The sequence below is a fragment of the Sturnira hondurensis genome, unplaced genomic scaffold (assembly GCF_014824575.4).
Source record: "Sturnira hondurensis isolate 20B ecotype Veracruz unplaced genomic scaffold, ASM1482457v3 Scaffold0004152, whole genome shotgun sequence".
NCBI lineage: Eukaryota > Metazoa > Chordata > Mammalia > Chiroptera > Phyllostomidae > Sturnira > Sturnira hondurensis.
Genome location: NW_028076783.1, coordinates 6,118,845 through 6,134,056, shown reverse-complemented (window position 1 = coordinate 6,134,056; position 15,212 = coordinate 6,118,845). Strand labels below are relative to the sequence as shown.

The 15,212-nt window shown below is 45.5% G+C and overlaps 1 protein-coding gene across 1 annotated transcript; it reads right to left on the bottom strand.

Moving 5' to 3' along the window:
- Positions 1-2,230: 2,230 nt before the first annotated feature.
- Positions 2,231-14,043, bottom strand: RBM22 (RNA binding motif protein 22). The gene is made up of 11 exons (XM_037044885.1): positions 13,898-14,043; positions 13,442-13,495; positions 12,381-12,410; positions 9,699-9,831; positions 8,526-8,626; positions 8,249-8,421; positions 7,183-7,383; positions 5,869-6,033; positions 5,082-5,170; positions 4,346-4,477; positions 2,231-3,298 (listed from the first exon to the last, which is right to left on the bottom strand). Exons 1-11 carry the CDS (start codon positions 13,949-13,951, stop codon positions 3,168-3,170), a joined length of 1,263 nt encoding a protein of 420 aa, XP_036900780.1. The 5' UTR covers positions 13,952-14,043; the 3' UTR covers positions 2,231-3,167.
- Between the last annotated feature and the right edge of the window lie 1,169 nt (positions 14,044-15,212).

Genomic DNA, 15,212 nt, shown 5'->3' with positions numbered 1-15,212 from the left:
CAGTCAGGGCACATGGCTGGGTTGTGGGTCAGGTCCCCAACTGGGGGTGTGTGAGGCAACCAATCAATGTCACACATCTTTCCCTTTTTCCATCCCTTCCTCTTTCTCTAAAAATATTTTAAAAACGAATACTGTAATAACTATGTGTGGTGCCGGATGGGCACTAGACTTACCAGGGTGACCACTTCATAAGGTATCTACCTGTCTAATCACTATGTTGTACACCTGACACTAATATATGTCAACTATAATGGAAAAATAAGTTTTAAAAAAAGAAAATGTGTTCTAGTCATTAATAGACAAAGTAGACTTTTGGACAAAAAGCATTATTGGATAAGGATACTTACATAATGATAAACCCATAATCATAGTGAAAAATTTTAGTTTTTTCAATTATTGATCAGTTACCAAACAAATAATGAATAAGGGTATAGAAATTTGAATAAAATGAAAGTTTAGAATCCTGCATCACCAAATTAGAGAATACTCATTATTTTCAGCCACCTATGAGACATTTTAAAAAAAACCAAAAACTTTTATGCATCAAAGGGCACTGTCAAGAGAGTGAAAAGGCAACTCACAGAAGAGATTATAATGCAAAGGATAAATATCCACGAATCCCTATGATATAAATCAGTGACTCAATAACGAGGAAAATGGATGTTCCTCCACTCCTTCAGGAGGTGGAGCGGAATGCCCCTCCTCCGGATTCTAGACTGGGCTTGTCAACTTCCAAAGCACAGAGCAGGAGGAGGAAAGTAGTGCCTTTACAAAGAAACCTGAATGACACCCCTTAACCCAGTGATGGAGCCAGAGACCTGGGTGCAGAGGTCACTTCACACTCCTCTTCCACCTCCATTTATTTTGGGTTACAGTGTCTCACTGTAACTTGGCTTCCAAAAATCTGTCACACTGTACTCTTTGCCCCACAGGCAGGCACTGCTGTACTTTAGTTGTTATGCTGCTATTCCTTCTGAGCCTTCTCCTGGGGGAGGGGGGGGCAGCTCAAAATACTACAGGTAGGGGAGTGAGCAGGGTTAGGAGGCAAGGCATCATGGACCAGACAGGTTAAGTGACATGCCCAAGGTCACACAGCTGGAGGTGCTGAAGTGAGGATTCGAACTCAGGTAATCTGGCTCCAGATCATTACTCAGTATAAACAAGTTGTTTTTTTCTTCTTGTGATCAGAGTTGACTACCTCTGTACTACAGTAACCCCAGTTGCTTTAACAGAACCATTCCCAGGTCTCAATGGCTTACTATGACAAAAGCCCTCCTATCAAAAGCCCTGCCATGGCAGTGACAGAGGAGCCTAGGGTCCTCTGGTTGTGTGACTGTCATCTTCCAAGACCACTCTGCTCATGTAGCCAGATGGGGGAAAAGCTCACAGGGCTGGGTGGTGTTTTCACGGACCAGGTCTGGGAACGGCAAAGGTACCCCAGCCCTGTGCCCTACGAGAAGGAAATGGAGTCTGATAAGCAGCTACGTTTGTGTGAAATAGATACCACATAGCTCCTAGTTCTGATTTACTCAAGAAGGACTGCGCATCTATCCTACACATCACCGTATACTGGCTTACACTTTTCAACAACTAAGACAGTGTCAAAATTTAGAATCTCTTCCTTCTCAAAAAGGCAAGAATATGCCATTGGGTAGTCATACATTTGCATGGGTCTGTAGTCAAATCTGGCAATTATTCAAACATTATTGCTTCACATCTTATTCACAAATTAACTAAAAATCTTTTACATCCTCAAAAGTAGACAAAAAACCACCCCCAAACCCTACCCAAAATGGTGCCAAAATATTAGAAGTACCCTCTATTACGGAAATAAAATCACATTTGTTTCTAGATTCTAAAATCTTTAAAAGAACAGAAAAGGGCAAGATGAAAGTCTCCAGAGGAAAACCAAGTTCTCCATGAAGCTACAGAGGGTGTTTGTTACATGGGGTATGTCCATCCCCCACACACAGATTTTAGATACAAATGACACAGAATTGGCTTCGCAGATAAATTTCACCTATCTCCTTTTAAAATTACTTTTCAAAGCTACCATTTATCAGCCAGCACATGGCAGGCCGTGGGCCCTTTTATCATCAGAGTGAACAGAGATAGAAATCAAATCCCAGGCAAAAATTTACACTTATATATAACTTGTTTCTAACTTCCACTGACCTCAAGTTCAGCTACCAAAGGATAAAGAAAACAGAAATCTAGAAATAAGTCTATGACATTTGGAAAATTGACCCATTTTAATTTTTTAAAAACAAACAAAAAACCCCCCACAACATCAAATTAATTTTACCATTTACAACTCAGTTACACCCAAGCACTCTAAGACCAAACAGTGCCCTGCCCAGAGGCGGGGAATCAAAACGAGACACACGTGGCGAGCGCAGGCGGCCACAGCCCCGCCGGCGTCACCGTCTTCCCTTCACACGCACGCCGGCGCTTTCTGCTTCAGTCTGTTCAAGTGCCGTACAGGAAGTTCTTCAAAACAATCTCATCAGACACCAGGTTTCTTCAATGATGCACAACTCCGTGACATTTCCATCCAATCAACAGGAATAAAAAGAATTTCTGTTTTTGTCCTTTTCGGTAGCGTGGAGAAGTAAAGTGTCAGCCAGACCCCTTCCATGAGCGGGGAGGGGAGAAGCGACCAGGCGGTGCGGGCTGCAGGTTTCCACGTGTCCTTCTCTCAGGGTGTGACTGCAGGTGTCAATCACACCCGGGCCACTACAATGATTAGTACTGGTCATCTTTTTTCAGATAAAAGGAAATACCCAAGGGACATAAAAGTGGTCAAAAGGTTTTTACCGCAGGTCAATTTTCTTTTCCCCCAAAAAACAATACAAAATGAACATATAGTTGGGAGGGTAACTCCATTGGACATTCCAATTCACCCCGTTGCTTGTTCCCCATTGAGGTAAGGGGAACAGGCGTTCAGTTTTATTAGTAAATGATAGTAGTAACCAGATGTGTTAATGGCAGCTTATTTCAGGTCCAGCAATCAAATCGTGGCTGTGGTTCTTCGACTGCCCACATCTGCACACATTTAGCTACCATGGAAACTACAAAGGAAGGAAAAATATATTTATTCCAAGATTCATTTACTGGGATTCTGAAGCGCCCTGCCTTCTGCAGAGCCCCAGCGTGGCGACAGTGCGCTAGGGGCTGCTGTGCTTCCCCGCGTGAGCTCCCATTCTCTGAGGGTCCTGAGAAGGGTAGTGGATTGGTCCTGGCGCCCTCATGAAAGGAGGCGGTGGTCCCATTGGGTGGAACATGTGCGGCCCAAAACCTGTAGATGGCGGAGAACAAATGTATCAGGCTTGCGGTTTTCCTGATCACCTTTCAAACCTCTGAATCTTTCTAAGGCCAACACCCCTCACATAAACCAAGTGACAAGAGGCTTCAAAATCGTCAGTTTGTAAGACTTCTTTAGGGATGTCTGCCTGCATTTCTTCCTTAGTTTGAGAAACCACTCCTCTCAGTCCAGATTAAAAGAAAACGCCACAGGACTCAAGGCATGCACTGGTGGGCCATCTGAGCCCCCGCTGGCTGACACACTGCCCAGTCTAAGTGGAACTCAATCAGGATTTGGGAGGTGAGGGGAGATCAGGCAGACCTGGATTTGATGGACTCAGATGATGGATGCTGCTGTCTTCCTGAACCTTAATGATTTACACCAGAATTGAGGATGTTCAGCAACTAGGACTTCCTTCAAGGAGCATGGGAACGCTGCCACAGAAGCGCTGGCTCCTGGGACTCGCGGACACTGGGCACCCTCACTGACAGTTTCTAGACAGCACTATACAAAGTGTCTGCTGGTCCTTGAACTGTTTCTTACTGGCCACCAACAAGGCTAAGACCTTGAGTCAAATAGAACTAATCACACCATCAAGTTCAGTTAGTCGGGTAATCTTTTGTAGTAAGACTTTCTTAATCAATTTACATTATGGCACAAGCTGCTTATCTTTCTGCAAACGGGCAATACTGCTTTGTGAAATGGCAAACATCCACAGCCCACGCCTTAAGCAACAGTGCTCCAGGGCATCAGGATTGTGTAAGAAGAGGAACAGACTGAGGATGGGTCTCTGTAACCCAGTAAGTCCCATTTTGAGTTACACATACACAGATCTCTAGGAAACTGGCAACTTCCCCCTCCTTAGCAGGGCAGGAAGAAAAGGAAGCATCAGGTCAGATCAGATTTACCTGAGGAATTCTGTGGGGCAAACTCACAGGACTCAGACTGTTAGACGAGACAGTGAGGTGCAGAGACAAAACTTTCCCAAGGACATCCTGGGCTAAGTCAGACTGGGCTGCTTAGAACGCAGGAGGAAGTTACCTGGGGGCGGGGGCGGAGCAATACCAGGGGGTGGGGGCAGGGCGATGTTCACCACAGCCGGCGGGCCGCTGGGGGGCAGGTTGAAGTAGTTGGCAGAGGCTTCTTCTTCTGCTGCAGGAGGGGGAGGAAGAGCTAGAGAAGAAAACAAACAGCAGTTAAAGGGGAAGACCACTGTGCAATGCTGTTTCTAGCCTTTTTCCAGTTTTTAAAGATTTTATTTATTTCTAAGTTTTTCTCACAGATTTGTTTTTAAAAGATTTTATTTATCCCTGGCTGGTGTGGGTCAGTGGATTGAGCACTGGCCTGAGAACCAAAGGACTGCTGGTTCGATTCCGTCAGGGCACATGCCTGGGTTGCAGGCCGGGTCCCCAGTTTGGGTGTACATAAGAGGCAACTACACATTGATGTTTCCCTGCTCCCCTCTCTCTCCCTCCCTGCCCCTCTCTCTAAAAATAAATAATCTTAAAAAAGATTTTATTTATTTATTTTTTAGAGAGAGGGGCAGGGAGGGAGAGAAACATCAATGTGTGGTCGCCTCTCACATACCCCCAACTGGGAGCCTGGCCCACAACCCAGGCAGGTGCCCTGACCAGGAATTGAACTGGTAACCTTCGCTTTGCACGGAACCATGCCCAGCCAACTGAGCCACAGCAGCCAGGGCTCCACCACCTGAGGAACATCAGTGCAGTCTTGGTACCTGGTGCCGGCAAGCTACTACATAGGCAGATGCACTCACCTCCCGGCAGGCCTGGAACGGGCTCCAGCTTGATCCCAGACTCTGTGGTTCCATCCTTCTCTTTTTCTTTTCCTCTGGCTGCTTGGGACCTGGGACACAGACACAGGACATCAGCACTCTGTCCCTTCTCTCACACCTCTACTTCTCATGCTTCCTAGTCACATGGAGTTCCTTCACTCCTTGCCTCCTCTTCCACACTCTTTCTCCTTAAATGCCACAGTGCAGAGTAAGTAAGAGCAAGGTTTCTGAAGCCAGAAAGACCTGGGCTCGAAATTTGTAAGAACTGCTGTAAAGAGAGAAGAAGCCGCCTCCGTGTGTTCGGCACAGAGGCTAATCAGCACCCAGGAAGCACGCCACATGGGTCCCTGCTGCCGGCAGCGATCTCCTCCCTGGTCCCAAGTTGGAAGTATGTTGTTCCTTTGAACTTCAGGGCATTTCAGCACTTTCAAATGAGCTATTAATTAGCTATCCTTCTCCACTGGACAGTCAGCTTGCAGGGGACAGAACCTGAGTCTAGTTCACTTTGTCAACTCCCAAAGCCACCTTTCAGGCCCCAGCATAATACTTGGCCAAAAGGGCCCGTCACAAAAAACAGAGCCCTCAAAGAGCATTACCACACCGAACTTCTGAATAAATTCCCAAACTAGGATGATCCCAACAGCCACAAGAATGAATGTTAGAGAATTAAATATGCTTTTCAGTCTATTCGCCAACGGCTTATAGCCCCAGGTAGTGAACAGTTTTCTTGAAAAATCTCGAAGATGTTTTAAATACGGTCCATTCTCACCTTCCCCACTTCACGTTGAGTCTGCGGCCGTTGACGATCAACTTGTTGAAGGACTTCTCTGCGGCCACCTCCGCGGCCTGTCTCGTGGCAAACTGGATGAACGCGCACTGCTGTCTCTGCACCACGGTGATCGTCCGGATCTCTCCGAACTGGTAGAAGTGGTTTCTGGAGGGACGCAGGCGGAGAGGGCCACGCGTTAACACTCAGCCCTCCCCGGGAGGCTCACAGGTCGCTGACTCTTCCACTGACTCAGCAACAGGAACACGGCCCCATGGTTATCTGCCCAACTACATGCAGGTAACCCCCAATACCTTACCGAGGGAGCTACGTATCGAGAGGGAAAGTGAAATAATGAGCAAATAAAGGTTTGAGCATCTCAGGGGTTTTTTTCCATGGAGAAAAGGGGGCCCCAATAAGATATTTAAGGACCCTAAATTCCAGATAAAGGGCTGGCCAAATACAGCCCCCATGGCTCAGGTACCAAGAATGTTTTTAAAAAATTTAAAGGTAGCCCTAGCTGGTGTAGCTCAGTGGATTAAGCGTGTGCCTGCGAACCACACAATCGAAGTTCGATTCCCAGTCAGGGCACATGCCTGGGTTGCAGGCCAGTTCCCAGCAGGGGACTCACAAGAGGCAGCCATACATTGATATTTCTCTCCTTCTCTTCCCCTCTAAAGATAAATAAAATCTTTTAAAAAAATTTAAAGGTAGTAAGAAAGAGGAGAAGAGAAGAAGTCTGCCACCCTCTGGGGGTTGTCTGACTCACTTAGTCAGGGCTTAGCGGAGACAAGCTGCCAAGGGCTGGTTATAAACTTAGAGGAGCCTCTTCTCCACTTAATCTCTCTGGAGGAGGAAGGTACTCCCACTCTCTGCCCAGCTGTCTCATCTAGCTAACCAAAATACAAGTCAAGAAGCATATGAACTTACCAAATGCCAATCTCTTTAAAAAGCCAACCATTCAAACCATACGAGTGTTATAATTGCAAAGCTCTCCCTCCCTTACCTAATGAAGTCTACTTGGATGTATGCCCTATTCTAAAAACTCTGATCGGCTATTAGGCCATAAAGAATCTCATGTAATTACCACCGTATGCAAGCAAGTATGAAATAAGCACTATTGATGAACATTCTACTTTGGCATCATAGACAGCAATTTTATAAAACTTCCAGTCAGTATGATATTTACTGACTGTAGACTGGCTAAAGAAAAAATGTACTTTGTAAAGGACTACCTTGCTTGCTTGCTTTTTGCCTCCTAAAATTATTTCAGGGCAGTTAAATACAAAAAGAGCTCATAAAATTCTACCCACAGACCTTAGATCTGTCTCAGTAATGGTGTCGCCCAGACCACCAACATAAAGCGTGGTGATAGTCTTGTCCTCTGGAGGGTCTAGACGAGGCATTGTGGAGGCGCGCTTTAGAAGCTTATCTGCCACAGGGTCATTGATTCCGTAATACCGGTCTTTAATGTTCTGATCAGCAAGGGGGTCATCTGGATCTGTAGGCTTCTCATGTCTATGGTTCAAGAAGAACAGTGCACAAAGGTGAAACAAAGGAAGAAATCTATAGGTATCACCCAAGAGCAGCTACCTGAGTCCCAAATACATAGCCTAAAACACTTCTAACCCAAAACCTTGGTTGTACCAAAACACAATTTGCATAATAGCTAATATCAAGTGATTTCCTGCGGCCCAAGGACTTGACAGCCTCCTAAAAGCAATTTCGATGGCCATCTAGGATGGCAGAGTTTCCTTACACAGAAACACTGTGGCACAGCGCACCCCAAAGTAAAGGGCAACCAAAACAGTGTTATCCCTCTCTAGGCCACCGATTCTTAAAGTATTTGGGGTCTTGTATTCCACTGAGAGTCTGATTAAAGCTATAACCCAGCCCTAGAAAAGACCCAGAAAATGGAAGGGTTTTTTCTGGCAGGGCCAGGAATAACCAACCCAAGTTAGGAGCCCCTAATCCAGATGGCAGTCCATCTGAAACACACTCACACACCCTGGGGTGCCTGACCTTAACTGACCTCAGCTATACACTGTGATTTGAACCAGTGATACCATGACAGTGAAGACTTATGTGTCAGGTAGAAACTCTCAGGGTCAACATCTGTGTCACACAGCACAGCAGTTTAGCTTCCAGAAGCTCAGTCATAAGTAAAAGTTCCATTATATGTAAACACAACAATTTAATCAAGCCTTTCTAGATTCAACAGCCTTAAGACATGAGCTATTCCATGTGTATTCCTAGCTGTATTACCACAGTAGTTATATAAACTTTTAGACTTTAAAGCAGAAATAGTTTAAGCTACCACCTCCTACTTCTTAGCTGACTAATCATCTGAAGGCAAATGCTGAACACGCACTGCGGCTCCTACCTGTACGGACACTCCTCTCCTCTCTTACACTCCCCCTTCACCCAGAAGGAGCAAATGTGGGGTCGGTTCCTTTTGTAGTAGGGTGTGGTCCGGGCCAGTTTGAGCAGCATGTCACTGGTGGATGTGGCTTTCCCCAGCATGCCAACTGGCCGTGTTCCATCAGAGTTAGAAATCTACGCAGGGGTGGCAAATCCACAAGATGAATTATGCAAACTGTGTCAGCCCACTAGGGTTCTCTTACCCAACATAAGACCGTATCAAGGAAGTGGCCGCGTACCTCCCTCTCCATGTTCTGTGTGTAGTACTCTTTGTTGACATCGGACTTAGGCATGTCATCCTTGAAAGACAGCCCTGCATCACGAACCTGGATGGGAAGGCCTGGCACAAGGGAAGGAGGGAAAAAACACTCAGGCATGTTTTTAAATACTACTAAATATACATACAGAATACAGTATCATTCCTTCCTTCTCCACTTTCTTATTTGGTACCAAAGACTTTACTATATTTTTACTCAAAATCTTTAGCACTGTCAGACAAATACTGCTACAGAGCATTCTAATAGTTCTAATTTCTGAGCTGTCATGATTTTGAAACAAATGTTTAGAAAATCTTTTAGATGAACAGACTTTAGAAACAGTCACACTATAAATTAATAACATATCCAGCTTTTATTACAACACCACTTATTTAAAATAATAATGAAAAGTGGTTTTTAGGCTGGTCCTACAGGTCCTCTGGACAGTCATGGTCAAGTATGGGTCATTATATACTAGAAGCAGAACACCTCCTTAACATATAAATAATAATAACAATATAATAACAATATAATAACATATAATAATATAATAATAACAATATAATAATATAAACATATAAATAATATGTGACCAGGACTCTGAGAAGCAGAGTCACTCTCTGAATTTAACATTCACAAACTCCTATTTTCCTCTTTCCTTTTATTGTACAGTCCAAACTCTCGTTGAAAAACCATTTTCTCATGAACAAGTCAGTTTAAAAAAAAGCAGTTACTCTTGAGATGGTAGCAGTGTATCAGTCCTAACAAAACTGTTGAGACAAAAACCTAAAGCATAATAAGCCTGTGAGCTTCTGGTAGGGACTGTGGAAAAAGACTCTGGACCCAGAAAGAAGTCCAAGGCAAGAAAATTACCTACAACAGGACAATGCCTATTCCTGCCTCGGCTACAGGGATGTATGCGAGGGAGTCTTAGGCTGGTTCTAATTAATTCCCAACTTTTCCTTAAGTTCCTACTGTGGTTCAGGAGGACTCTAGGATATACTAATACGGTTCTCCCACCGGGAAAAGCAGAGCACAGCAGACATTCCAAAGGGGGGTCAAAACTGAGGTAGGGCAGCCATGGGAGACAGACGGACTGGTTGGCTGTCTGGGGTGCCAACACACGTTCAGGTCTACTGGACACAGCAAACATACCATACTCCAGATCCAAAAGGCAGGTCTGACAGACATTCTTCAGTTTACTGCAGGTCTGGCACACTTCGGTCTTCTTGAAACGCATGCGCACCCCGGGGCACCAGCGGAACACCGTGAACGGCCTGGCGCAGATCTTTAACACAAAATAAGCCACAGGGGGTGAATGGTCCCGACCTGGACAATCAATCCAGGAAACTCAACAGCAAGGGGGGAATTCGAAGGAAGGATCTCCAAATTCAGGGCTTGTTTACGAGAGACCTTCACAATCATTTAGTCAAAATGTAACCAAATATTTCAATCACATATACAACACTCTGCCACAGAGGTAAAAAATTCACATAGTACAGAAACAAAATATTCGAAAGTCAAAGTCCTCTCTGCCCCAGCGGTAACCACCATTAATAATCTGACCTATAATCTTTTCAGGGTGGGGGATGGAGAGTGTCGTATACTCCTTTGAGAATCTTACGACAGCTATGAGCTTCTTCCTCAGCTAAAATTCTCATGTGCATAGCCGATGCACACTTGTACAAACACGTGTTCAAAACCCACCCTACATTCAAGGGCTAAGGCTCCCTACATTCAAGGTTAAGACTCCCTACATTCAAGGGCTCATTCTTTTTTTTTAAATAATATACTTTATTGATTATGCCATTAGTCATCCCATTTCCCCCTTCATTCCCCTCTACCCTGCACACCCACTCCCCCCATTCCCCACCTTTAGTTCATGTCCATGTGTCGTAAGTTCTTTAGCTTCTACATTTCCCACACTACTCTTGCTCTCCCCATTTTCTCCCCAAGGTCTGCGCTACTTATTCTCTATACCTTCTTCCCCCCTTTCCTCCTCCCACTCCCCTGTTGCTAACCTTCCATGTGATCTCCATTTCTGTGGCTCCACTCCTGATCTAGCTGTCCTCTTAGTTTGCTTCTAAGTGTAGTTGTTAATAATTGTTGAGTTTACTGTCCTTTCACTGTTCGTATTTATCTCCTTTTTCTTAGATAAGTCCCTTTAACATTTCATATAATAAGGGCTTGGTGATGATGAACTCCTTGAACTTGACTTTATCTGAGAAGCGCTTTATCTGCCCTTCCATTCTCAATGAAAGCTTTGCTGGATACAGCAATCTTGGATACAGGTTCTTGCCTTTCATGACTTGGAATACTTCTTTCCAGCTCCTTCTTGCCTGCAAGGTCTCTTTTGAGAAATCAGCTGACAGTCTGATAGTAACTTCTTTATAGGTGACTGACCCCTTATCTCTTGCTGCTTCTAGGATTCTCTTCTTCATTTTAATCTTGGGTAATGTAATTATGATGTGCCTTGGTGTGTTCCTCCTTGGATATACCTTCTTTGGGACTCTCTGAGCTTCCTGGAAGTCTATTTCCTTTGCCAGATTGGGGAAGTTCTCCTTTATTATTTGTTCAGATAACTTTTCCTCTTGTTGCTGTTCCTCTTCCCCTTCTGGTACCCCTATAATTCAGATATTGGCATGTTTAAAGATGTCCTGGAGGTTCCTAAGTTCCTAAGCCTCTCTTCATTCTTTTGAATTCTTGTTTCTTCATTCTTTTCTGTTTGGTTGTTTCTTTCTTCCTTCTGGTCCACTCCATTGAGTCCCAGTTTCCTTTCCATCACTATTGGTTTCCTGTGCATTTTCCTTCATTTCACTTAGTGTAGCCTTCATTTTTTCATGTAATTTGCGACAATAATCAACCAGTTCTGTAAGCATCCTGATCACCAGTGTTTTGAACTGTGCATCTGATAGGTTGGCTGTCTCTTGGTTGCTTAAAAGTATTGGCTCTGGGGCTTTGATTTGTTCTGTTCGAGCCATTTTTGGTCAGGTCACACCTGTTATGTACGAGGGGTGGAGGCTTAGGTGTTCACCAGGGCAGGGCAACCTAGTGGCTGGTTTATGATGCTGTATGTCGGGGCAGGGTCAGAGAGGGAACAGTGGCACTTGTTCTGCTCTCTCTCGGATTTTAGTCCCATCTGCCTCTTCCCATAAGCAAATTGGGCCCTTCTGGTGCTGGTTCCCATGTGGGTGGGTCTGTGTACTTTCTAAGACCCTGTGAGTCTCTCCAACAAACTCTCCTGTGAGGCTGGAAATTTCCCTTGGCACCTTTTCAATTGGTGCCTTTAGGCTTTATTTTCTAGCGCTAGGGCCCTGGGTTGCATGATCATTCTTGATGCCCGTTTTTTGCCTGGTTTATCTGCACGTGAATGTGTGACTGCAGTCAGCCCCACACAGCCTGCGCTCCCAGGTCTGGCAGCCACCGCCTTTCCTGAGGCGACCTCTCTCCACCAGCCGTCGACTCCACCCCTCTTACCAGTCTGGTTGAATGGTTGTCGGACTTCGGTACAGTTCAATTTTCTGTCTGTTCTGGTTGTGTTTTTGTTTCTAAATCTTTGTTGTCCTTAATTTTGTTAATAGTCCTTAACAAAATTAAGGACTATTTTGTTGTGTGAGGAGGTACAGTGTTTCCACCTACGCCTCCATCTTGGCTGGTCAAAGGGCTCATTTTCTTAACCTCACACACAAAATAGTCAACAAGTATATAAATGATACACGAAAATTGTGTTGCACTGATTTTTACTGGAGAACCCCAAAGCCCGCAAGTTGAAGGCTAATTTGGTAGAATAAAAAGGAAAATAAAATGAAATCATTACTCTTTAACAGACGTACTTACTTTGCATTCTTTCCCATACTTTTCTTTGGTCTGAAACAGAAAAGAGACAGAAAAGAACTAAAGTTCCGAGAAAAAAAACAAAAGACCCAATGTCTGCTTCTTCCCCAAATACAAACCAGGAAATGTGCCTGGAAATCCCTGGCATTTTAAATGGGGGCAGGGGAAACACGTTTTGGGGTGGCGTACGGTATTCAAATCACCCACTATGAGTTATAATCTCCTAAGAATCTCAGGAACCCAACATCAGGTGAGCAGGTGTCTTTCCACAGCCAAAACTCCTGGGTTCACTACTGTCTCCCCAGTTCTCTCCCAAGACCTGAAATTCCTAGGTTTCCACAGTCCCCCAGTCAAAAAGGATGTTGCTGTGACCAGCCCACTTTACAAAGGTTAGTCACAAGGTAACTACTACAGGTTGCCTGATACCCTTCCTCCACACAGTAAATGTACCCTTTCCATAAGCTATTTAACATTTTGAATGTATCAATATACCAACACCTGAGACAGATCGAAGTACAGTTCTGATCTAAATACTGACTGTTAATGGTCACTGATTGTACCCTTATTTATAACAATTTTATAACTAATTTTACCCTTATTTATAACAATAATGTTAAGGGGCCACAGCCACCTTAACATTAAAGAGACAGACAAGGTGCAGCAGCCAAAAGCTATTTGATTAAGAGTCAGGAAACCTAGTTATAGTCTTGGTTCTCCTTCTAACGTGCTAAGGTCCCTGGAGTGAAACTAGCCAAATTTAAATCCCAGCTCCAGTTACTACTTGCTATATGAAAAGACATAAGCTCAAGTTTCTAGTTAATCGATCTCCCAGGTAAATGCTCAACAAATCCAAGCTATTATTACGGCTCCTACATCACAGGACTGTTGCTGAGTTCCAAAATGACAGAATAAACACCACAGTCCTTTGCAAACTGCCATGGGCTTTGGGTCAGTAAAGAAGCACCGTTACTTCTGGCTGACTAAGGGGAGCGCTTCACGGACAGTGTGCAAGTACCACCACGCTGACAATATGAACAATTCCCGCTTCACACACGGTCACTCACCATTCGGATATATGGGTTTTCTCCAAGGCACGTCTGGCACAGAATGGGGAAATCCTGGTGAAGTTGGGAAATCTGGTTGAGAGCCAGGCTCCGAGGACCCTGGGATCTCAACCCCACTCTTGGGTAACGGGAGTGGGGGTATGAGTGCGAGGAGGGAGGTGGGGCAGGAACCGGGGTCCAGCACGGGCCCGGTCGCGGGAGAGGGAGCTCCCTGCTCTTCCGGCGGGAGAAGAGACCAGCACAAAAAGAGCGGAGGGGGACGCCACGGAAAGGGGGCTGGGCTCGGACCCTGGCTAAGCCCCCCCTCCCTCCAGCCTCCAGCTCGGGCCGAGCTAGGCCGCGGCGCTGGCTCCTCGCCGGGGTCCCCTCGGCTTCGCTGCAGCCCCGGCCCTGGCACGCCCGCCGGAGGCCCAGCCTCGGCGCCCCTCTCCGTCCCGCTCCGGCGGGCACACTCACCGCATCCTCCCAGTTCTGCCTGTTGTAAGTGTTGGAACCCAGAGAGGTCGCCATCTTGAGAGCGTCCGCGGGCCGCGGAAGCTTGCGAGTGAGGAGAGGACCGCCACAATCCCGTCAGGCCCGGGGCGGGTTCCCGGACTGTTACGTCTTATTTGCGCGCCTGGCGCGGCCCTGGGGCGGGGCCTGCGCGCCAGCACGTCGCGAGCTCGGGAAGTCCCCGCTTTACGTTTGGGATGGTAGTGTGTGAAATTGTCAGTGCTTCTTTTGAGATGGTCCCTGGTTGGGATAAAGAGCCAGAAGTACATCTGGTTTATTTAAAAATGGAGTGAAAGAGTAAAGGAACAAGTAATGAATGAGGGGGTGGGGTTAAATCAGGGTTAGCTCCAACTGAGCGCTCACTTCGTCAAACGCTGGGCCGACGTCTCGCTGTGCCAGTATCTTACTTAATTCTCACAGTAACTTGCAGGGCTGCCTGAGTTAGCAAGCGAAAAACAGAACGTCTAGTTAAATCTGAATTTCACCTAACGAAGCATGTTTTAGTATAAATATGTTCCAGGCATTTATACTAAAATTGTTACCAAACAGTGATTTGGGTCCTGCTGCCTACCGCCAACCTGCAGGCAAAATTCCATAGGCAAAGGTTTGGTGATAAGGAAAGGAGTCTTTTTTTTTAAACAAAGCCTCATGATTTTGGAACAATAGGTTTCCACTTACATTAGTCACTTAAGCCTATCAATCTATCAGTTAATGCTAATCTCTTTAACTCTATTACAGCTTTATTCACTTAAATCTATCGATTAAGGCTAAACTCTTAACACCTTGAGTTTTTCTAACATTCTCCTGTTTTTAGTTATCTTATTTCTATAGGGTTAGTTTACAAACTAAAACAACAGGAGATACAGATGTTACCATAATTTTGGAAGAATGGCAGGCTTCTGCCTCAGAGCTTGTCCCCTCTAGAACACCCAAACAATAAACCTGCCGCCCTCTGCCAGGCCAGCCCCATCCTAGGCTGTGCCCGGGGTTCCTTACCCTCCAAAATAAGGTCTGTCCGTTGAAAACAGGGGCAGCTGCTGCACATCATCCAGGCATCTGCGAAGAAGATGAGCCCACGAGCCAGATGCTCTCTGGAGGCGTCAGCTTCTCAGCCAATCCCGCCGTAGACTATTTACCATCGCCTCGGCAAACTCCTCCTGAGGCCCCTCCCTGCTTCTCCCCAGTGGTCTGATCAGATCTATCAACTACTGTTTTTTCAACTTCTGAAATAAAGTGTCTTAAGGATCGACACAGGCATAGCTATATACTTTTTGGGAGC